General features: G+C 33.9%; 1 protein-coding gene across 11 annotated transcripts in view; it reads left to right on the top strand.

The window, feature by feature from the left end:
- Positions 1 to 24,321, top strand: part of LRP1B (LDL receptor related protein 1B) — a 553,237-nt gene that overhangs the window by 519,483 nt on the left and 9,433 nt on the right. For 10 of the 11 annotated variants that reach the window (XM_080600673.1, XM_080600668.1, XM_080600675.1 and 7 more), the window contains 3 exons: positions 6,413 to 6,574; positions 9,670 to 9,844; positions 10,494 to 10,598. In XM_080600673.1, the coding sequence (XP_080456799.1) occupies positions 6,413 to 6,574; positions 9,670 to 9,844; positions 10,494 to 10,598 (442 nt within the window). Of the gene's footprint in view, positions 1 to 6,412; positions 6,575 to 9,669; positions 9,845 to 10,493; positions 10,599 to 12,634; positions 16,193 to 24,321 lie in introns of those variants that run through there. The other variant, XM_080600677.1, reaches the window with a different exon arrangement.

Below are 24,321 nucleotides of genomic sequence, written 5' to 3'. Positions count from 1 at the left end.
ATGTCATCAGTTAATTAAAAGTACACATCTGAGACGTGTAATTAAAAGTTTGGATATAATAATGAACACTTTCCAATATACCAAATTAATGGGAATTTGGAAAAAAAAAAGTTACCATACAAATACACTTCCTATTTACTTACAGTTAAAGGTAAAAATGTTGGATCAAAATTTTATAAGTGTCTTGAACACAATACCAAGATTTAACTAGTTCACAAAGTTAGATAAATAAATCTTTTTTACTATATTTATGGTATAAAGGTTATATTTAACCACATAGAATCATGGTGTTTGTATGAAAACAAGTATAAATTTGTTATTTCCACTAAACAAAAATTGATTAAACATAAGTATATAAGTATATATATAAAACAGTTGTTATTTTATGTTCTGTTATGTAAACAAAACAAGATGGTTTGGGGACGTGATGGTGCATACTGAAAACACTAGCAAAGTAAACAAGTTCTTTGATAATATCTGGTCAGTCCCAGTAGTTCAAACTGGGAAGCTTCCAAGGGGCATGCTGTCCTGGCTTTGGCTGGGACAGAGTTAATTTTCTTCATAGAGGCTCTCACAATGCTGTGTTTCGGATTTTTGATGAAAATAGCATTGATAACACAGCCATGTTTCAGTAGCTGCAGAGCAGGGCTCACCCAGAGCCAAGGACTGCTCAGCTCCTCGTGCTGCCCTGCCAGCTGGGGCTGGGGGTGCCCCAGGGGCTGGGAGGGGACACAGCCAGCACAGCTGGCCCAGGCTGCCCAAAGGGACGTCCCTCAGCAATAACACTAGGAGAGTTGGCTGGCGTGGGGCTGCCTCTGCTCAGGATCTGGCTGGACATCGGTCAGGAGGCGGCGAGCAATTGTTTTGTATACTATTTTATCATTATTATTTCCTTTTCTTTCCTATTGTCTTCATCTCAACCCACTATGGGTAAGGGGTGGGCAGTGAGCAAAAACCTGTGTGGTGCTGAGCTGCCCACTGGCTTAAAGCACAACACGCGTACATCTTCCTGTAGCCAGGACAGGGGAAGGTGCAGGAAGGGTGCGTGGTTTACTGGGGGTCGAAGATGTCTGGTCTGGTGTGCAGCTGATCTAGGGGTCCCAAAAGAAGCCCCACAAACAACCTTGGAAATAACAGCCTTTGAAATTATAATAATGCATTTTGGGATGGTTCTTTTCTCCTTTTCTTTCACAACATGGAGAGAATACATATCTGTTGGGATTGATCCCAATCAGCTCGGCTACTAATTATGTACTGTAATACAGCTTCTCTCCAGTACTGTTGGTTCAGTAAAGCTAATTATGGTTCATCAGCATCAGAGAAATGAATTATTGTGATTCCCACAAACTGCTGATAACTACTCTAGAGGACATGATATTACTTATATTACTTATGGTGTGCCACATTGTTTTAATAGTGACAGCAAGTAGAATATGCAAATTAAATAGATTGTGCGTATTCATACATAACGAATAGAATACACATATTGCTGGTAGGAAATTTACCATTGACTGAAAGAAATAAATTACCTATGTCTTGGTGCAGGCATTAATCTAGATGATCTAATTTTTTTGAAAAAAAAAAAAAGAAAAAAAGAAAAAAGCTTATAAAAATTGTGTTTATTTTCCTAAAACAAAAGGCTGTACTTTCTTAAAAAAAGCAGAATACCTTCTGTGGTCATATCAAATGCAGAATATTTCTCTGTGGTCTAGGTAATAGCATGAATCAAAAGCGCTTGCCCTACAGCTTTGTTCATTACAAAATAAATTCAAATAGGATTTTTAGATATATGACTAGATACAAGAAATAAATCACCTGGATATTACAGGAACAATGCACTAAAATATTAATTAGCTAATTTTTAAGATAATTTGAAAAGCTGTTCCTATTATATAGGAAATTGAAACAGGAGACTAGGGGTAAGTACAGCCTCTGCTAATTGAACATTTTAAGATTTTGGTCTCTGACAGCTTCTTATAGATGATTTATTGTTGTTGTTTTTGTTTTGTTTTGTTTGGCAAGAAAGGGGGAAACTACATTTCATCTCCATGCCAAAAGTTTGACATGTTTTGGTCATGTCCTACTGCCAAAACCAACATTATATATCCCAGGGTCAGCATAAGGCATTGTTATTTAACTTGCTAAATTATGTGCAAAACTTTTGGAAAAAAAAAAAACAGATTTTTTTTTGTTTGTTTTATCAGTTTCACAGTTAAGATTAAAATTTCTGTATTTTTTTTTTAAGAGAGAGGAGGCTATAGAGAGAATCTTCAGACAATAGTGACAAGTACATTGCTTACTCAAAGAAATGTCATCATAGTTTTTGCTATTTGTTTTATATGTCCTATCAGTCCTCCCTTAATGTATTATTTGGCTGCAATTCATTTGTGTAGAATTATTATTTATAATTACTTCAAATAGAAAATATGCACTGATATGGGGAGTTCATCCCTCATGCTACCACTTGCACATACATGTAGTGAGAAATTCAGTTTATCCAAGAATTGGGTTAGGAATAGTAAGTCACAAAGATGCGTATTCACTGTAATGCATTGAGTGTGGAGAAATCCTAAACAAAAAGATGTGCCTCTTGTTTTCTAGGTATTATTATTACGGCTTTCAAATTAAAACATTTTCATGTGAGACGTTGAAAATATGTTGCTATTTTGTCCTCCTTGCCTACAAACAAGATTTTTCAACATAGATAGTCAAAAACAGATTTTTTCTTGGGATTAATATGCTAGGGGTCTAAACAGGATAGGTGCAGGCTAGGGTACTGATTTGTAATAGGTACAGGAAAAGACAGTATTCTCATACAGTAAAACCATTTGAAGGTTGCACTGAAGAAAAAAAACAAAACTGGGATTATTTTTTTATTCAGAACTTCTTTTTGCTTATTTTTTTAATAAAATACACCAGAAGATGGCTATCTGAATTTGAAGAAGTCACCACTCCGTAAGCCACTTATCTTATTAATATTTTTTTCTACTGTGTAGTGAATATTTTTCCATACTGTGTTTTGAATATGTCTGTTGTGGCACAATTGAGGGATTAAGAGATGACTTGTACTTTTGTCCCTACATAGTTCTAGTCCTGAAACTTCATAATGAGTGTAAATGCTTATATTCTCTGTGCATGAGATGCAATGGTTGTTAGTTAGGATATATGACATGTTGGTTAATGTAAGTATTTTCTTTGCAAGCATAAATCAATATTTGAATTCTGTGCTGTGAAAACTTGTGGCATTGTTTGTTTAATACTGTAGTTTTATTAAACTGTTCTTGGAACCACTTTATATCCAAAATAATTTATGAGAGTAAGGCAGATGAAAACGTCATTATTATTATTACTATTATTTCAGATGCCAACAGTCTGTGTTAAATAGGCAATGAACTATTAACATTACTAAAAGTCATGTTAAATTCAGTGACAAAAATGGTGTTTAGGCTATACTGAATTAAATTTTCATATAACTGTCAGCAATTTGGCATATTTATAAGGCTACATTAGCAAAGAATAGAATAATCTTTTCTACAAACTAGGAAAATATCATGGTCCATCAGTTTAAAAAATAGGGGAATGTTAGTAATAAAAAACAATTTCGAACTTACGTTCTATCACTATTTTATTTGAAAGATGGATTCGGATGAATGTTTATGTGAAAACCTCTGATTCGAGGGCAGAAATTTAAATATAAGTGTATACATGGGGAGAAACAAAGACTCTGTGCTAACATCTGAGTTCAACATCTTTGATTTAATGTTTAGATCACAGGGGACAGATATGAATAACCAGGCTGATGCATATTAAACTAGTTGGAACTATTTTAAGTCAATGGGTTTGTTCCTGCTGTACTCATTAGAGGAAGAGACTAACTGATCTCATGGGCATTAGAATGATTTGCAAAACACTTTAAATTAGCATAGCTTAAAATAGAAAGTATAGAAAAGAATTACGTGAAGGGTTTGATGTAACAAAAGAGTAAGAAGTTAGGGAAGGAAAAATAATAAATAAATTATTCTACATGCCTTAGAAAAAGTAGAAAAAATAATGGTACTTCACCTGCATCGAAAAATTCTTCCATGAATATGATACTAAATGATTATATGACATTAAAACAAAGGCAGACTGGAAGAAAATGAGAATTGTGGAGTTTATGGCATATTTAGGTTAATCTGTATAACTTTAACTAGGCATCCAACTAAATAGAACAGAGACAAGAAAAAGAAGAGTCTCACATTGCAGAGTTTTAGCTGCAGAATCAGGAGCCAATGTGAATTTGATAGTTGTGGATACCTATACCAGAGACTGTATAAAAATTACTGAGGAAACAATGATTGAGGCCAAATACAGCAAGGAAGGGACCAAGTCAAAATGCTTCAGCAAATCAGGCAACAGTAAATATTTTCTGTTAGATTAATACAAAGGTGAGAAATAATTATGGAAAAGTAACCCATAAATGCTAATTCCTTTGACTACTGAATATGTTGGCTCTCCTGTACAATTTAAACCAAGTCTTTGGTCAGGCCCAAGTCAAACATAGCTTATCTTGTGTGCTCTCCAACCCACGCCTCCATGAAGCAGGATTGTTTATATCTTAAAAGTTAGTTTCTGCATCCTTCCTTGGTGTGGAGTTTTACAAATGTAAATGCAGGGATGATTGGAGTCTTTCATCATTACTGCATTATCTGTCTTTCTCTGATCTCTTTCCAATTCCACAGCCCTACCATTGTCTAGATTGGGCAGTCGCTAAAAAAATCCAATAATCAATTTTTTCCATTTGTGCCTGCAATTCCAGTCTGAAGGGCTTCTGCATTGTAGAATGTATATACAGTGTGTATTATGTAGTTAATTGTAGTTAACTGTAACCCTAATACTTCTTTACATGTAGCCCTATTCCATGACAAGCAAAGATGTGATAAGGAGTAAATGCATACAAGTTTTACAACAGCCCATTAGTTGGTTTCCTTTTACAAATTTGCCATAGCCAATTATATTGATGTATCCATTCAAGACTGGACATTTCAATTCTCCCACCTTGTTTCTTAGAATTATTCAATATATATATAAATCATTCATGTTCCTGTGTTTGTTTTCTGTAGTCTACTTATTGGCGCGTTCCTTTTGTTCTGCCTGATACCTATTTACTGTTAGACTATTGCTAGCCTATCCATACTCCTTTGTGCAGATGTAGTGTCTCTGTGTCTTTGCCTGTTAGCTGTCACAGTCTGCATGGACCCAGTTAAGATCTTGATTGTACTTGCCAGAAGGTTGGATTCCTTATGATTCAAATGAAGTCTGTTCTGTCTGCACGTTTATCCCAGAAGTGTCTTCAGGTTCTGATGAATCTGCATCTCTCCATACCAATTTTGGAAGCCAGGAAGGAGAAAAGTTAAACTTGGTCCATTTACCCTAACTTTAAGGAAACCCAAAATGCAGAATGATGAAAGCAAAGGGAAGGAAAGTGGAAAAAAAAATCATAAGAAATAAGCAACAATGAGACTACATTATTAGGAAGTGAGAAGGGGACCAACTAGTTGGACACATTAAGTCATTTGACTTGAAGAGAAGATTATAAATGAGATATAGAAGCAAATTCAGGAGATGGAAAGACGTGTACATGATACAGAATGTAGTTTTAAAGAAGATAAGCCTTAAAAAATCAGTGATAAGTGGAACAGTTTAATAAAACAGTGAAGTTGTAACAAAGCTATAAATCTCATAGACATTAGATTTAGATAAGGGGAAAAAATAGGAGAATTGAAACAGGTAAAAATCATAGGAGGAAAATGCATTAGGGTTTAAACACTTTTAAAACCCCTTAAAAATAAGCTACTGTAGACTAGTAGTTCATTCTGCACAAATATTCTTGCCTTCACTACTTTTCAGACGTTGCATATTGGACCTTATGTACATCTTTGGTCTCATACAAGTCAACTCTTCTTAAGTTACAATATTTATTATATTAGAGAGTCAGGATAACAGAACAGCCACAGATATTTCTTTTAGTAAAAATGTTATGTAAAAGTGACTTACTAGCGTACTAGTAAATATTTGCGTATTCATATGATGTATACAAAACTTTGAACTTCTGAGAATAATGGACTGAACTCTGAGGAAACTGCAATGATGATTATACAAATATTACCTTCTGCAACTGAGTGGAATCCAGCCTGTCAGGATGTTTTTAAGAGCTTAGTCATATCTAAAATTCCTACCTAAGACAGTCTTTCAAAATAATTCCCAAATAAATAGCCAGTGACCGACCATACATGCACAAGTGTAAGTTGAAAAAGTTGGGCTCATACATTAAAGCTCGCTAATGTTATGAAAAATATATCTTTAATGTAGTGATTATTATTTTAATTTGTATTTATTTCTATCATAAAGTAGTGTTATTTGTTTTGAACAGGGAGGCCTACCTGCAACTGTGCACTAGGTTTTACAGGACCAAACTGCAATCAGACAGTCTGCCATCATTTTTGCCAAAATGGAGGAACCTGCAGCGTCACTGCTGGAAATCAACCCTTTTGCAGCTGCTTGCCTGAGTATACAGGAGACAGATGTCAGTACTGTAAGTAATCTTCACACGCTAGTAAACCTGGATTTATAATAGAAGTTCTACAGAATGGAAGTTTAACATGAATTGACTTATTTATCTGTGGCATGCATTGATAAACTTAGCTCCAAAATTATTCTTTCTCCTAAGAAAATGGGATCTGGTGTATCAAAGTGATACACTTTGAACATGCTTCCACAATATCCATCTGCTCATATAGGAGGTTAAAAGAACTTTTTCAGAAGTGATTAATTTTGGTATTTCCATGAAGAAACACCTAAAATGGAGCTGTCCCAGACATCTGACTTCATAAATAGTAATAATATCACTGAATTAAAATTTTCTACTTAAAGTTCTTACATTTGTTATTTTTTGCTGGTGGAATTCCTAAAATAATAATAATAATAATAATGACATAGTTGGTTAAAGCAAAGATTTTTCTGCTATCCTTTATCTTCACAAATAGCCAACACTTTCTCCAACTGCTACTTTACCATTTTATTTCTAATCCTAGTAAGCAGCGTATCATCGGTGCTGCTTTGAGGTTCATTCTTCCATGTTCCTTCATCTACTCACTCGAAGATCACCTTAAGTATGGTTTCTGCCTGCTCATAGTATTGAAAATCATGACTTCTAAGTATTACTCTTGGTTAATTCTGAGGGCTTAAGGCTTAGATTCTCTGCATATTAAGTTCTCTATAGTTTTTCATTTTACTCACCCATTGATCTCTTCTCACTGAGTTATTATTATCCAAAGGTTTTCATGCCTTTAGAAAGTCTGTAGCATTCTAACAAGCAGCTACTAACAAGCAAGCCTAACTTAATATCAATTAATTTTCTGAGGTCAGAATTTTTTTCCTATTTTCCAAAAAATTCTTTTTCTCTACATGTGCTTTGCATTGACTATAACACTGAGATAGAGGATTTCATAGTGCTTGTTGCAGAATAGGACGTTCAACGTGAAAACCATCATCTCTTTACATAATTCAGTGACTTCACTGAAAAGGCTAGATTTAAACAAAATTGAAGGGAAATTAGCTATTATAAAGGTCTGGTTTAGAATTACCTACTAGATACAAAAAGTACTTAGTTTTAGTGAAAGATTGTCAAACAGGGAATGGGTTACTGCGTATCTTTAAATAGGATTTGTACTGAAGTAAACTGAATGTATTTCCAGTTGGGAGACTATGAAATATATTGAAACCTTTGAAAGAAAAACCAGCAGTAATTGTGATTCTCTTCCACTTGGTATTAAACAAACCGCATGGATCCACAAATAACTATCTGCAGACACAATTGGGTATTTGAAAACAGTATAGTACATAAATCATGCCCAGACAGACATACAGATTAAGAAAAAATATTTACTTGAGGCTTACCCAAAACCAAACAATTTGTTTCTAGCTGAATGCTTCTGCAAACATGTTTTTTGCTTTTTGTTGTTGTTGTTTGTTGTTGTTGTTTAAAAGAATTAATTTAAATGTAAATTTAGGGTTACTTTTAAACAGTGCTTATTGTCAGATTTGGGTTTTCTGCTGACACTTTGGAAAAATGCCACAATACAGAGAGACTCAAACACATCATAAAATACAAAATAAACTAAAGGTTTTGTTTATTTAAAACTTAATATTTTTAGGAAAAGAAGAGTCTTACAATCTTTTAGAGTATTATTTTGTAGCCAATAACAGTTCTGTGAAATTGTATAGGTTGACAACTATTGATATGTGTATAGATTCACACCTAAGTTGTTTGTTTGTTTTGCTTTATTCGAATGTATGTATGATTTTTTGCTGTATTAAATGTGGTCGGTTTGTATGCCTATTGAAATATATTAATATAACTTTATTACAAAGATTAGTTGCCTCTAAGATACTTGTTTTGGTCTTTGTATGATGTGATTAAAAACAGTTTATACGCAAAGTGTGATACATGCACCTGCATAGGTATTTTACTTGTGCTCTGATGTTGAAAATATTAAAACAACATCTTACAATTCCACATTCAAGGCTGAAGTTGCCATATGGCCAAGGTTTCATTTTCCATTGAAGAGCTTGGTAATACTCTGACTTGTAAATAAGCTGACTTGTCCTCAGCTATATCCTGATCTTCAAAGGACTTGAATTTTTTAATTTTGACAGAAAGTTAATATTTTATTAATATGGAACAATTTGAATTAATACAAATGCGTAGTTCAGAAATGACGCATCTTATCTATTAATTACTTCATTTGTCCATCAGGAACACCACCAAAAGCTCAACACAATGTTAACTACACAGAACTGAAGTACTAGAAACAGACAGGAGTGATTTGTCCCCACTGAGGAGCTTAAATGACAAGATGTAAAAATAAAACTGTTTAGTCAAAAGAAAGTTGTCACTCTTACATAAATAAAAATGAACGTAATTGTTTAGATATTAACATATCTTGGTAGCTCTAGAAGTTTCTTTAGTCTGCCAACTTTTTTATATAAAAGGGAAATGAGATGGTTACTGGTGTTTCCAAAGAGTTAAAGAATTCACTGCTTTAAATCTCAGTCCTGCTGACGTTGAAGCAGTTGCATAAGATAATAGAGTCCTGCACAGCCTATAAAGATAAGGCGGTATGTATTTTTTGTAGAACTTATTGGTCATGTCATTATATGGTAATATTAGAACTTCATTAAAATTTTATATGTGGACAAATGAAAATAAAAGTTAATTATTTCAAAATACTGTTCCCATTTCAGTTTAACATAACGCTTTTAATGGTAATATGCATTTATCAGAACATTTTTATTCAGCCAATGTCCCATTAAATATATTAACATTGCTGTGCTTCTCATCAGTAGTCTTTGTATCATGTGTGATGATGCCATGAATGGTTAGACATCCAGAAAGAAAAAAACCTCTTATGAACTTATATTTCTATTTCACTTCACAAGACTATGTTGTTAATATATTGCGTATCTGTTGGGGGGGCTCTTGATTCTTGTAGTTTTCAATGAGCCACCAGTTTCATTTACCATTTTGTTTTTATTGTACTTTTCGAAAGAAAGTAAAAAAGCTTCCTTTTTTTTTTATATGACACTCCTTAATGTTTTTTTTGTAATTAGCTTTCATGTTTCTTGCAGATGTTTGCCACCATTATTGTGTGAATTCTGAATCATGTACTATTTCTGATGATGGAAGCGTAGAATGTGTCTGTCCAGTACGATTTGAAGGTCCAAAATGTGAAGTGGACAAGTGTATAAGATGTCATGGGGGACACTGCATAATAAACAAGGACAGTAATGACATAGTATGCAAGTAAGTGTGTGTGTGTGTGTGTGTGTTGGGAAAAGAGGGTTATGTTCAAAATTACATATTTGATAGCCATTACACTGCAGTATCTTTTAAATCTGTAAAATCAATTACAGAGCAACTTGCCCCTGAAATGGTCACATCAGAACAGTGCCTTTGAGTGTGCAGGTACCAAGTTTTGGGTGAACTCACTGGCTCCTGCCTTTTTAAACCAACTTTTGGAATACTCCTCACTGGGAGAAGCATAACGTAGCAGGAAACTGAATGTGTCTTCAACTGGAAAAAAAAAAATTGCCATAGAAATATTTAATTAACAGTCTAGTTTTACCACACTATCAAAATGTGTTCTTCCTGCAGTATCTGTGACAATGAAAAAGACATATTGATACTAATGAAAGCATATAAATTAAGATGTGCTGCTGTATTGCTGAGTGATTATTTTATATAATAATAGTTTATTTTCATAAAAGGAAAGATTAAAAATATTTTGTGTAAAAAGTTCACTGCCTGCGCTAGCTTTTCAAGTTAGAAACCTAGAATTCTTTCAATTCTAATACATATCACAAAATTAGTATTTTAATATATGGATCATTGTAATGGGATTCACTAGATTTACTAATATACTGATGGCAATTTCTTTTTTTAACTATGACAGTTGCACTAATGGAAAGATTGCCTCTACCTGTCAGTTATGTGATGGCTACTGTTACAATGGTGGTACATGTCAGCTGGACCCAGACACAAATATACCTTTCTGTCTGTGAGTATCCTGCATTGTAGAGACCATTAAAATATCTGTGGAGGCCATATTAAAACACTGACAAATACTAAAGTTCTTATATTTCTGATCTCTTTAGGAAATAAAGTATGCCAGTTGCATATTTTGGTACTTTTTCTGACTATTTCTGTAACCCTTGTCTACATTTTTGCAATATGTGTATCAAACAACGAGCTATATATTGTGTGCGTATAGACATAAAGATAAGTGTTTTGAGACTTTTAATAATTTTGGGCCAGATCTAAAGCTCATTTACGCGTTTGTTCTGGAATGGAATTCAAATGTACAAGATGGTTGTCTGCCCCTGCTATTCAAAGGTGGATGAAGTCTTTTCTTCTATAAAGGCGGTCAGAGGTGGTGGTGATACGTTTCTGTAAGGAACCAGATGGCTAGAGAACAGGGAGAATGATATCAGTGTTTATTTCCTTTATGTGTCAGGGGATATGCTCATGTATCTCGTTTCTCTCTTAACCTTTACACTACCCGTAGAAGCTTGGCTGTTCTGTGGTGAGATTGCTCTCCCCTCCTGCAGAAGTACACCAGCATTAAGGAAATAATTCAAGATGCTTTTCTTAAGCCCAGACATCCAATACCAAAGAAAATCTAATTCTGTAGACTAGACTGTGAGGTACTCTCCTAAGAGGTAGTAAAGCCTACATTCTAGTCCTTTCTTGAGAGCTATGGTGTATCTTTTTCACCTACTAAATGTTAAATACAGAAGTAGTCATCATAGCAAGAAATTATTGTTTTCCTGCTCTGAGTTGCACTGAGCTACTGAGTCACACTTCTGGATTATTTCTTTTTTCTTTTTTTACTTTTGCCTAATAAATCATCCAATCTTTTCTGCACTGCAGAAGAGCTTCATTGTGGAATAGTCTTCCACTTCTTAAACCAACCTAGATGTCACAGTGTTCTCCGAGAATATATGAGGTATTAGAAGATAGAATTAGACTTATATATGTAATTTCCAGGGTGACATAAGTAAACTCTTGTCTGCGATCTGGTATTACAATACCTTTGTAAGATGCAGACATTTGTTGATGTGCATGACGTAGGTGTTTTTAGAGAGAGTGTTAGCTGTATTCAGACTTTCAAGGAGGTTACAGAAATGCCTAGCTTTTGTGGCTTGAGCAATGTAAGAGACAGATCAAATGTTCCTCCCTATGAATGCTCAAGCACCTTTGCAAAGGTGCAAAACCATAAGGGTTGAGCTATTGGAAAGAAGTTGATAACAAATGTTTGCAGCTTTGGGGCTAGAGACAGTGGAATGCAACTGCACCATAGTCCTTATTTTGCTTTAAGTACCTATGGATCTTTTATTATTATTGTTATTTTCACCTGGCCCTTTTTACCTGTTATTTGGATCTCCTTAAATATCGTTAGTAGAAGACTAGAGAGACTCATAAATCTCAGCAGAAAGAGAATATAACAGCTGTAATATGTAAGACTAAAATGTGATGGGCAAGTCTAGTAGTCTAGGTGCTTAAACACCTAGAACAGTTATTTTGGAACCTTGTGATTCTTCCTTTCTTTTTCTTAATATAACTGATCTATTCTTTTTCAAATTCATATGGAACACCATAGCATCTCAAGGAAAACAAGTTTCATATGTTAATTTGTTTATGGATTTGCAATATATAAAAGTGGTAGCATATGTCAATACTTAACCATGCTAAGAAGACAGTCATGAACATGCTTAAGACCATTGCACACTGAATCAATCAATACAAATGCATAGAATGTTTGACAATACTACTTTGTTACAAGTCTTAGATTCCTGAACACCTAAGTTTGTATAGCCCCATTATTTTAAAAGTGGTTGATAAGCTTCGATGAGCAAACTTTTCAGTGTAGTCAGATTAGATCTTTCCATGAAAAAAGCTATTAATTTATTTATATCTATGGGTGTGTGCCTGTGTATGTGTGCGTGTCTTGCCATAATTATATGTAATGCATTTAAAATCTGTTCAGCAAAAGGCAGAATATTTATAGAGGTCTATTTTACTGAAATTCTGCAGATGCTCTGTGGGGTTTAAAAGTCAGCGCTGTGACCAGAAAGTGAACCCTTGTGATTACTACTGTCAGAATGAGGGAATTTGCACTTTAACTGCGTTTAATGAACCGAGATGCAAGTAGGTTTAACCTTCCACTTAATGCTGCACATTCTGTGACATCATTTCAGGCCACAGTTCATTGGTTCAAGTCATGCACATTCACATACATTTCACAGTATATACTTAATCCGGGTTCTCGTTTCTGTAATGCACACTGACCCTTTGATAGTTTCACTGATGATTATATTTAAACATATTGTTGGAGTATCTATGTCATTGGAGGAAGAAATAAAAAGCTTTATTTTTAAAAAATGTATTGAAAATACTGAAAAGGCTGCTTCTTGGCTTTTATTGTTCACATTGAGATATTTTATCAATTTAATCCTACACAGCATAAAGTTTAGCAAACAGTGACATTGCACATGTTCTGTAGTCTAAAACTGACTTACTATTCCTTATCTCTTTAGGGAAAGAAGCTGGGGAGCTATTTAGCTACCTTTTCAAGAGTTTAGCCTGTATTCATAGGTCTTTTTGTAAACTATAGAAATATGCTGTAAAATACTAACTATTAAACAGAAGTGTTTGAGCTACGTCATAACTTTGCTGGTAAAAAAAATGTATAGAATAGACACCCTTGTGTGCTGTATTTTGCTAACAGATTTAAGGTCTATGTATTAAAGGGTAAAATTTAATCCTTATCAGGAAATAAACAGACTCAGTCTTTGAAAATGCTGTAAGTTAGGCATACACAGAGATGCACAATAACAGTTAGATGTACGTTGCTTTACTCAACAGTTGTGATGCAAAAGTAGGAATTTAAGTCATGAGCCAAAGACCTAGATTTGGGATAAAATACAAAATCTCCAACAGCTTTAATCTTATCTCATCTGAATGCATGGTTTGTGAAAATGTAAACTGCTGTGGGGATTGATAACATTGTCTGGTAGGTAGCAATGAGACTGACTAGGTATGGTGAATAATTTTATTTTTTATTTTTTAAACAGTACAATCAAAATACTTTGTTGGTGCTTTTCAGGCAATGAAACTGGCTAGAGCTACCATAAATCCATTAGAAAGTACATTAGTCTTCTGACTACCATGTCTTAAAATTTTGAAGAGTATGGAGAGGTAGGTCTGTTGGTCAGCATTCATGTGAAATGATTGCCAGGGCAGTTTCTATTTCTGTGCATCCTACAGATTTAAGAATAAGATAGCCTGAAGCAAAACATGTTGCTGCTTATAAGGTCATGTACTGCAAGTACCATTCCTCTTTTTTTTTTTTTTTTCCAATATGTTGGGGATATTATCTGAGCTTTCAAGAAAGTAACTGTCCAAAATTTATTGTGAAATGTTTTAACAGATAAAATAGCATAAAAATACACCATTCAGAATCAGTTCTGAATTTTACATACTCTCTCATAATTTTTAAGAATTATTACTTAAACAGTAAATGTTTACTTTTTATCTAATGTAAGATTTTCACAGAAAAATATGAAGTGTTTTGTTTTTTTTTTTTAATATGCATTCCTATAGCCAACAAGGGTTACATTCTGTTTCTACTGGAGTCAAAACTGCTTTGGATATTACAGTAGGATTTCAATGAGGTTAATTTAATTAGGAACTTTCTGAGTAGCATCGATGTTTATTTTTTGACATTGTCTGTTCTCATGATCTTTTGGCTTAACTATATTTGCTGACCAAAATGAGAAGCAGTTTAAAACATATATATATATATAAAATCATATTTGAATCTCTTGGTTAGTCTTTGAGTTGATAACATGAATTTTAACCTCCTTAGAGCTTCTATATGAGGCCAGATGCCAACAATTTCAAGAATTTATGCTAACAGAAAGGTATCACAGGTTCTACAGGCCCCCTAATCCTTTCTTCCTACTTTCTAACTATGTAAGTCAAAGAAGTACGGAGGTGGGTTGTTTGAATAGGAACGATGCTGAAAAGATTCATGCTGCCAAACACATAGACAGATGAAGATACTTCTTTACCTTCAGAAGCCATTGTGAAGCCACTGCCCAGAGCACGCAATGGTCACTTTGGACTCAGCTGTAGAAAGTAACAAAACAGGCTTCAGAAATCCCCGGATAGGTATTACTTTCCAAGACTGAATGAGACTATTCCTTTTCTTTTGAAAGATATAATTAGGGAAAAGTACAAAACAACAGCTTATAGAAGACAGAGCAGAGAGAAAAAGATTCACTTCTCTGTGTAAAAGTGATATTAGACCCAATTTTCTTCCTTCCTGAAGGTGAAACGCTAGTATCCAAAGGACTATTTAGTTGATGAAGGCTGTGGTTCTTCCCTTTTGAGCAGGTTGTCTTCCAAAGAAAGATGAGGGAGGGATTGCAACATTTTGAACAGAGTGATTAACTTATTTTGTTTACTTACTATTTACTTTTACTGTGACAATATTCCCAAGATTAATTTTATTGGACACTTGTGCTATACAGTAAAGTGAATATGCCAAGCTCAAAATAAATAAATAAATAAGGTAGCAACAGACATTAACAATATAATGATTTTTAGTAAAATTAAACTGTCCTTTCTCTTTCATTTCAGGAGGTTTATTTGAATACAGTTTTAGAAGCTTTTTTGTTAAATGTATTACAAGGTGGAAAGGGGGAAACATGGAAGAAAAGAAGGTACTAGAGAAAGATTGAATTTAAGTTTCTCTTCAGTGTGAGGAAGAGATTCAGATGAATCAGTAACGAGAAGAAGATGAAGTTTAAATGAAGCCTTAGTAGATAATTTACTTCTTCACATTCACAGTATAATCGCAGATAAAGCTATTCTTCCTGTTGTCTCTTCAAAGTGATTGTTGGGTTAGTACGGCCACTGTCTGTGTCTAGGAGTTAAGAGAGTCTTCTAAATTGTTTCTGGCTTAAAAGAAAGGGAAGAGAGGCAAATAGTTGTTTGATGGAGTTAAAGACAGTTACAGTGATCGAGGAAGAGTAGTTCCATATGTCTCAGTCCTTCTTGCCAACCTCAAATTTCACTGTTTTTTTTCCAATATCTTGTGTCTTTGGGGCACAAATTAGTTTCTAACTGGAGCTTGTTTATAATTTTACTGACCTCATACTATCAAGTAAAAGACTTCAGGAAGGAATGAAAATATCCCAGAGACATTGTGCCATGGAACAGGATTCTCAAAGACTTTTTCTGTAAGTTCTGCTCCATTGATAGAGAAGATAATTTACCCCTCCAATTTGCATTTCTGGTCACACTATGGATGACATCTGCTTGGTCTCTGAGAGACAATTAAGAGCTAACATTTTTCTTAACTAGTCACAGGTGGATGATTTTTGGAGGGAAGAAATTGGAGAGAGAGAGTTTTATTTTAATTCAGTTAGAACTCTTCTGCCTCTTGCAGCCAGATCAGTTGAGAATGCATACTTTGTATGTAATAAAGCCCTTATTATCATTCAGTAAAAACAAGAGAAAATAAGATTTATCCATTCTAAACGGCAATCCTAGCCATAATCATACAGAGGAACCGTATATGTTTATAAACTTTACTATACATACACTTTTGTTATGTTACATGTTTTACATGTTTTAGTTGTTATGTTTACATGCTTATGTTACAGTATAAAAACGTGTTTTTTTTGTTTTTACTTAAACATTTATTTTTTTATACTATACATATATATACTATATATGTTTATAAACTTTACATACATAAACTTACATAAGCCTGTAAGAATTTAGTCTCCTTTAAACAACCTTTGCTGTTAGGGTTAATTTTTTAAAAAAACTTTGTATCAATTTTTTTAAAACTTTTAATCCAGCAAATATCAGGCGCACATTGGAAACAGAAGTTGTACTTTCTACCTAACCAGCTTATGAATGATTTAAGTCTTCACTTTGACTGTGTATCAACCACCAAAAAAGGAAGAATTTGTGAAGCTGGTCTTCAGTTTCAATAAATACTCTGTCAAGTTCTGAAAGATGCAGGATACACTGTGATTTGTCTTTGTATGTAAGACACCTACAGATCTAGATTATTAAGTCTTTGCATTGTTTTTAGGAATATAAAAAGCATTATTTTTTTCCTGTATAATTTTCTGTTTTCCTTTCTGCTCAACAAGGGTTGAAAGAATTTGACATCAAAATGATAAAATTTGACCTTTTCTGAAAATTGTACCACTGAGGGAGTCCTCAGACAGTATGATCTTATGTGTAGTTACTGTCTTTTTAGCATTCATGTATTAAGTTTGTTAAAAGTATCTTCAGTACTACTCTGTAATGATCTTGAGGGAATGGGACGTGTAACACTAGAAGCGTATGAGATATGTCTGAATTGCTTCAGTAACTTCATCAGCCCATTGAAAGCAGAATGAACATGAGATCAGATTCAGATGGGAAATAGTCAAGAAATGTTTTTTCAATTTATTTTACAAACTGTCTGTTCTAGCTGTTCTATCAGTCAGTCTTTTGTTTTAATAATTATTTTTATTTGCATCTCTATTTCCTTCCCACTAATTATCTATCTCCTAACTATACACCATGAAAGAGAAGCAAGGTTTAGTGAGAGATTGTCTTGTATTACATCAGTGAAGAGAGTTGGAAAAAATTTAAAAGCTTTCAAATATACAGGCTCAACCCTAATTGTAACGTAAGCAGTACTCTATCAGTTTCTTTAGTAGAAATGGCTATAATAGATACTGATTTAGTAGAATATTACACTCTCTTACATTTGTTTATTTAATACCTTTACCGTATCTATAGTTTGCTATAACTCTGTATTATTATTAGCATCTGCACAAAAATGTGATAAAATTGTAACACCCTTGCACCAGGCATTATGGAAACATAACAAAGGATAGTTCTTGCTCTAAGAAGTTTACAGTCAAAACTGATAAAAGACACAAATTGTGTTGGTCCTTATCAAAATCCCACTGAATTTAAAGAGAGTTTATAAATGCTTTAATGGGCTTTTGAGCAACCCTGCATCAGTTTGGATGAGAAGTTCAATGTGACACAAGTAAGATTATATTATTTTGCTGGCTAACTAAAAGGGTAGTCATTTCTTCCTTCTTAGGCTATTGTCTGTGTATCTAAACTTCAGAGCCTCTGTTTCCTAGCTGTCATCTGTAAGAAAGAAAGTTCAGAAGACAATACACAACATTGAATTAGTTGTCCATGGTTAGAAGTGTTGACTGTTCAGAGGCTTTCAGGTTTTGTGTGTTGTATTTCTAAACTAGAAGACTGTTTTTTTCTGTAATGTAGAAGTCACCCTAGATACTTTAATTGCTTGCAGTAAGCAGATGCATGGCTTTGAGAGCAAATTGAGTAGAGAAATCAGTGGCCTTTCAAATTAATTAAAAGGCACGTATGATACAGGAGCTTGAAGGAAAGCGTGACTTTAGTAGCAAAAGAAACTGAAAAGTGAAGGGTGGACCACGTTTAAATTACTTCCTTTCTAAAATTAGGATTTTGGCTGAGTAATATGTTAGAAACAATACAGAACACATAGGGAGAGAAAAGAAATCAATTTCTTATGTGTGAGAACAAGAAGCTTGAACTTGAAGTGATTATATGAAGATATCAGAATAAATAATTCCTCCAGGAATGTAATAAAATGTAAATAAATTGTGAGCTTTATTTTCAGTAGGTTGGAGAGAGAAAATTTGTGTGCATGCATGCATGGGTGTGTGCACACACGCATGTGTACACATGTACATGTTATTGCAAATCTGAAAAAAAAGACTGAGTTCCTCCAGATGGAGTACTTTCCCTCAAACTCATATACCTGTGATGCTGTACCTCTCTCCTGACATTTTTCTCGTTAAAAATCTTTAAATGTGAACAGTTAGTATGTAAATATACGTATGCAGTATATGTATGTAGAGACACTATAAGTATATGCAAAATCATAAGTAAATGTAAAACTATGGCAGGAGTCTGATCAAAAAAAGGTTAAGGTAGACCCATAGTCTGGTTCTGGACAGGAAGGAAATCTTATGAAATCCTCTGACTGGCATTTTCTGAAGGTTGAATAGAAGAAAAGCTACTGCAGCATAGAACAATCACAGCATTGAGAAGACAGCCTAAGAGTAGAAGGCAATTGCAATCATGACAGGCAGTATAAATCATAGAACAGAAAAATATATCAAGTATCTTGTAATAAATGTTTTCCATATGCTTTCCTAGGTTATATTTAATGAGCTACACAATTATAATTACAACAGGAATTTCACTGTATTGTGCTAGTTGAGACCTTTCTTTTTCAACTAAAAAACGTCTGTTATAAATGTCTTGAATTTGAACATAATCAGCAGGTTGTAACTTTATATTGTGGAAGATCTTTCATTCAGTTTGTATTGTAAACTAGCATTAGTTAAAGAACTAAGTGCAAACAGATGTTTGAGGAGTAGTTGGCAAAGGAAAAAAGTGACAAGACCTTGGAAAACAGGAATATGTACATTCTTCATTGACCATTTAGCAGCTAGGCTGTAATGCAAGTATCCTTTATAAGTTTAAAATTGTTCAGATAAAACTTGCATAGCAACTGCTGCCATACATCACTACTTTACCTCTGTGAGAAGGAGAGAGAAACATGGTTTGTCATATACCTATTGATCCAGTCAATTCTCATTCTTTTTAATATTTTTACCACCTCAGTCTATTCTTTTTTCTTTTACTTGGTTGCTCAGTGTAATTTCAGCCGAAGTAGTAGTCATCTAGACATGCTTAATTTTTATATATTTACTCTGTTAATAATATTAAAATATTATATACTCTATGTTAATAATATTAAAATATTATAATAGTATATGTATTGTATACAAATTCCTAACAGCATGGAGTTCACAATTACACTTATTTTTTTACTTTGGAGTCATAGAGGCTAAGATGCATCTCAAGGCTTTTTCCTTAGCAGTGAACACCATGCACTAGTTGTGAATGATGATTTCTGTGTATTAATGTCATGCAAAAATTAAATTAATGTTAAAAGTCACAGTTTTTCTTGTATGTTTTTACCAAAATTCTTTGCATTCCTCAAAAGTAATTTTCTGTTGGAAAAGTTGCCTGCTTTTGGGTGATGCAGTTTTTCTGTTCTTATTTTTTTGGACAGCAAGGTAACCTGTACTTCCTTTTCAAGTCATGTTGTAAGGTTTCAATCCCTTAGCTTCTACAGCAAATTCCTTTACTTTGGGGTTTGTCTGTGGGTATAACTCTGTACTATCAGCTCCCTGTGTGAAGACTGCTTCTATTAAGTATTGCTATTATTTATTTATTTATTTTATAAGGAATAGTTCAGTGACTTAGTATAGGGCAAAGATTTTTTCATACTATGTCTTTCTACAGAGTTTTAGGGAAAAAGTGAAATATTTCAATTTCTGTCTTTTGGTGCGATTTAATACAAATAGTAAATAACTATAATCCAGATGTTCTGTGTTCTCATCTTACAAAGAATTATAACACTAATGAGAAGACATTTTCTAGTAGAATTTTAATGTGTCCTCAAAATAGCAGGGCTGGATACTTTCCTTTGAATGTTTTTACTATTTTTAATACATTGCTATCTATGGCTTGACTAAAAAGAAAAGTTAGAAATTTACTTCACTATATTACTTACTGTAATGAAGAAATAACATTTTTAGGTAAGAAACATTTTCAATTCCCCTTCAACCTCTGTATTGTAATGACTGTTTCACAGATTCTGTTGTACTTCTGGTCTAATCTTTCAGTGCTGCTTTCTGACTTTTTTTGTTACACACTGGTGTATTGAGTTGGAAAGCAGCTCTTTACGACAGCACTTTTAACTGCATATTATGCCTTCTATATTATATTTTATGACAGTGCCTGTGGCACACACATATACACACACACACACACACAAAAAAAAAAAAAGGATAAATCCACACTGCCTCCAATTTAGCCTTTTTACTAGCTTTTTCTATTTGTTCAGACATTTCATAGTCAAATGGTTCCTTTTGGTCAAGTGCCCGTATAATTGAGTTTAGAGTGTTTCAGTGCACTGACCTGTAAGGGTTATAGAAAAATAGAGAAAAGAGACATTTTCTCTCATGAATAGATTCTGTAACAACAGCATGATCATTCTCTGAAATGTAAATGTCTTAATTCTGAATGTTTCTCATTATAAGTCAGATGTCTTTACAATTCCAGTTTAGAGTTTTTAAAACATTTCTCTTCTGCAATACTACTTCCTTTGCATAAATAATTCCTATTGCACAGGCAGTCTGTATCTCACAATGTGTGTTTCCTGAGCAGTCACCTCTTTCTAAATGTAGAACTAAATTGTAAGAGAGAGAGCCGTAGCTAGTTTCATTAATGACCTTGGCAGCAGGCCATGTACAACCTTTTGTTTATTACATTCACTTTCGGGATTTATACTGGCATTCTCTAGGATGCTGTTGCTCTTTGATCTGTTCACTGACTCTGTTGGGGACTGGAGATTTGCACCTGTAGCACCTTGCACCACTCAACTGACTCCAACCTGTCCTTCACTGTCAAGATCCCCATCTGTTTCCATCTTTATTTGTTTGTGTAGCTCAGATTAGGCTTTATCACTGTCTTTCTGTGCAGTTCTTGATAGTATGTATGTCTTCACTGAAACCGGTGGCTTTATGCAATGAAATCAATGGCTTTCTGCTTCATCAATGCCCTTTTTTTTTTTTTTGGCCCATGCTGCAAATGTTGCAAATGTCATATCTTTGGCCATAAAACTCTTGGCAGTGCTACAGAACAAAAGCTCCTGGTATCAAATGATTTGGAAAAGTACAAAATGATGTGCATCCAATTAAACCAGAAGTCAGTTCCCATGCTAGATACTGAACAGTCTGAGTTTAAATGTTCTAATATCAGAAAAATGTCTGTTGTTAAGAACAACTTATGTCTACTGTATCTGAACACTAGTAAAACTAATTTAGACCTACTAATCTTTCCCACATTCCTACAGCAACTGTTGTCCATGTCCTAACCCCAGCATTATTCATGTGCCTGCTCAGGGCTAATTTTCAGTGTCAAATTTCCTTGCAAACACTTTTCCCTTGGACTTTATTTCATTTTCTGTTCTGTCTGCCCAAGAAGATTCTTTATTACCTTCCTAGACCATAAAAGGGCAAGCATTTTACCTCTAAGTACAGAAGAAAATCATTGCCATCCTGTCAGCTTCCGTCCCATTGAAGGATATTGGTGACAGCAAACCTTTGGAAAAGGAAAGTGAAGTGGCAACTAGCTATCATGTTTTTATGAGACATCAATCGAATTCCTCAGAACTGTTTCAATATTGCTGACTTTTTGCAATTAAAATGCCAAGAACTACTAATCCTCCTACCTTAATTTGTTCCTCTCTTTTCTACATATAGAGCTGCAGGTTTTCTTTCTCCACCAGCTGTCATGGTGTCATATCTAAGATTTTGTACAGTATGCACAATTTTCTGATAAGCTTATACTTGGCATACTTCAGTGGTGAATCTTTTACTAGTCTCACTATGTTATATTCTTTTAAGTGTTTTTAGGTAGGTTTACAGCAGTGATTCTCTTATACAGTAGAATTGTTTAAAACTTTCAATATAAGGATTTAGGTACTAAGTCAATGTATTGTCTAACTCTGATAATTTATTTTCCATAGTATAGCATTAAGTGGAACTTGCCTCTCATAACAAGTTTTAATCACCTGAACTGAAACCTCAAGAGCAACGATGCAAAACCTCCAGTAAAAAATATAGATTTCTTTCATGGTTGTTGCATACCAACAGTTTGGTTCTCTATAGAATATACTAAATATAAAGATTTAAGGTGTTTGTCTATAAGAATGGAGATACTTTCTTTGCAGCCCTGCGTTAAATGGTAAACTTTTGAAAAAATAGTTCCTTAAGTAGTATCTTAATAAGGTAGGCCATCAGTGTAATCACTTCCATTTGATATAATTGATAAAAAAGGGTCTATATATATAAAAAAAAAAAAAAGGAACAAATACATCTTTTAAAATACTAAAACTGTGTTTTGTTTGGCTTGGAAAGGGCTAAAATGGTGGTAATCAGGAGTGAACATGTCAGTTGGTTTCAGTTTTAAAATAAATTATTGTAAATCATATTTTCTGTAATTAATTAGCAATTGGGGAGGTTCCTTGGCTGTGAGGAAATGGAAGGCTGCATTTAAATTTAAATAAATAAAAGAACTGACTAAGTTATAACACAAGTAATCTATGTAGGAAAATTTTGAACCAGCTATCAATTAATAAACATGTTTCTAAATAGCATCTGTGCATTACTTATGTCTGTAGAATTTAAGTATGTGCATAATAAATCCTACAAAAAAAAAAAAAACAATAAAAAAAAAAGAAAGAAATTAGAAACCTTCCAGAGAATGTTCAAACTTAATATGAAACCCAGTAAAGGGTTTTGTCTGAATGTTGGATTGTGCTGGAAAAGGGTTAAGAGGAAAGGGAAGAATTAGCCTTCTTTCCCATGTGATCTGCAAAGACAAAAGAGAGTCAGAGGCGTCACCAGCAAAGCTAGCTGGGACTAATTCCACAATATTTATCTGGAAAGTTTTGTACCTTTCCAAACCTTTTTGTATCATAGAACAATGTTGCTCATTAAGCATGTCCAGCCCTAAACTCTGCAATTCATTTAATCCTTAGAAAGGCACTAGATAATAGCTGTTCTTAGAACTGCATGCAAAGTAATGCTCTACTGCATTTACCTAAAGATAACCCGTATTGAAACTCATAAATAATTCAAAAATACGGTGAAAAATATGAGTCACTGCACAATATGCAACAGAGGCAGATGAAAAGTGACTACTTCCTGCCGTTTCCACAAGGAGAGTTTCAGGTTCTGTAGCAAACTTAATCATATTTACGGCAGGATGAATAAGCAACTGGATTTCATTCAGGTATTTTTTTCCCTTTCTGATGGATGTGCTGAGGCTGCATGCATGAACTCCTTGTATTTGCTTGTATGCATGGAGAGCAACTTCTCAGTTGAAGAAATATTTGCATATTGATATTCACACAAGGAAATTACAGCTGAATAACTTTGTGCTCATCCAGGTAGCTAGCTCACAAAATATTTATTCTTAACATTATCAGTATTCAAGGACCTCTGAAGCCAATGGAGATCCTCCTATTCCTTCAGTTTTGTAGCTTTTTATGCTTTAACTCTCTTACATGCATATGTATATATTGCTATAAATATGTATGTACTTATATAGCTAAAATTTAATAAAAGATAAAGCATTTTATTATAGAATTTTCAGGAAAACATTTAAATGTGAATAGAAAGAAAAGGAAAACTTCAGTAACTTTGTGAATATTACTCAAAGATTGATCTTAATTGTGCAAGTAAATTATTACAGCCAGGTCTGTAAGAACAATTTTGTGGTAAACTTTGCATTATTCAGCGTAAAGGGGAGCAGCAGCACCCTGGGAAGAGGCAATTAGTATAGATAGTGTGAGTTACTGGATGCGTGTGGTGCTTTATGTCCAGTCAAGTATTCTTTTTGCAATGTGGAAGTGGCTGATAGAGCTTCTAGATCAAAGCTGACCCTAAGACAACATAGTACAAATAAACCTTGCTAGACTAAGTTATCTGTGCATGGATACAGCTCACGTGCTCCTTCATGATTGCATAGTAGGCGGTAATTGGTATAAGATACATTAA

This window comes from Anser brachyrhynchus (assembly GCF_964034855.1).
Source record: "Anser brachyrhynchus genome assembly, chromosome: 7".
Taxonomy (NCBI): domain Eukaryota; kingdom Metazoa; phylum Chordata; class Aves; order Anseriformes; family Anatidae; genus Anser; species Anser brachyrhynchus.
This window is presented reverse-complemented; position numbering and strand designations above follow the sequence as displayed.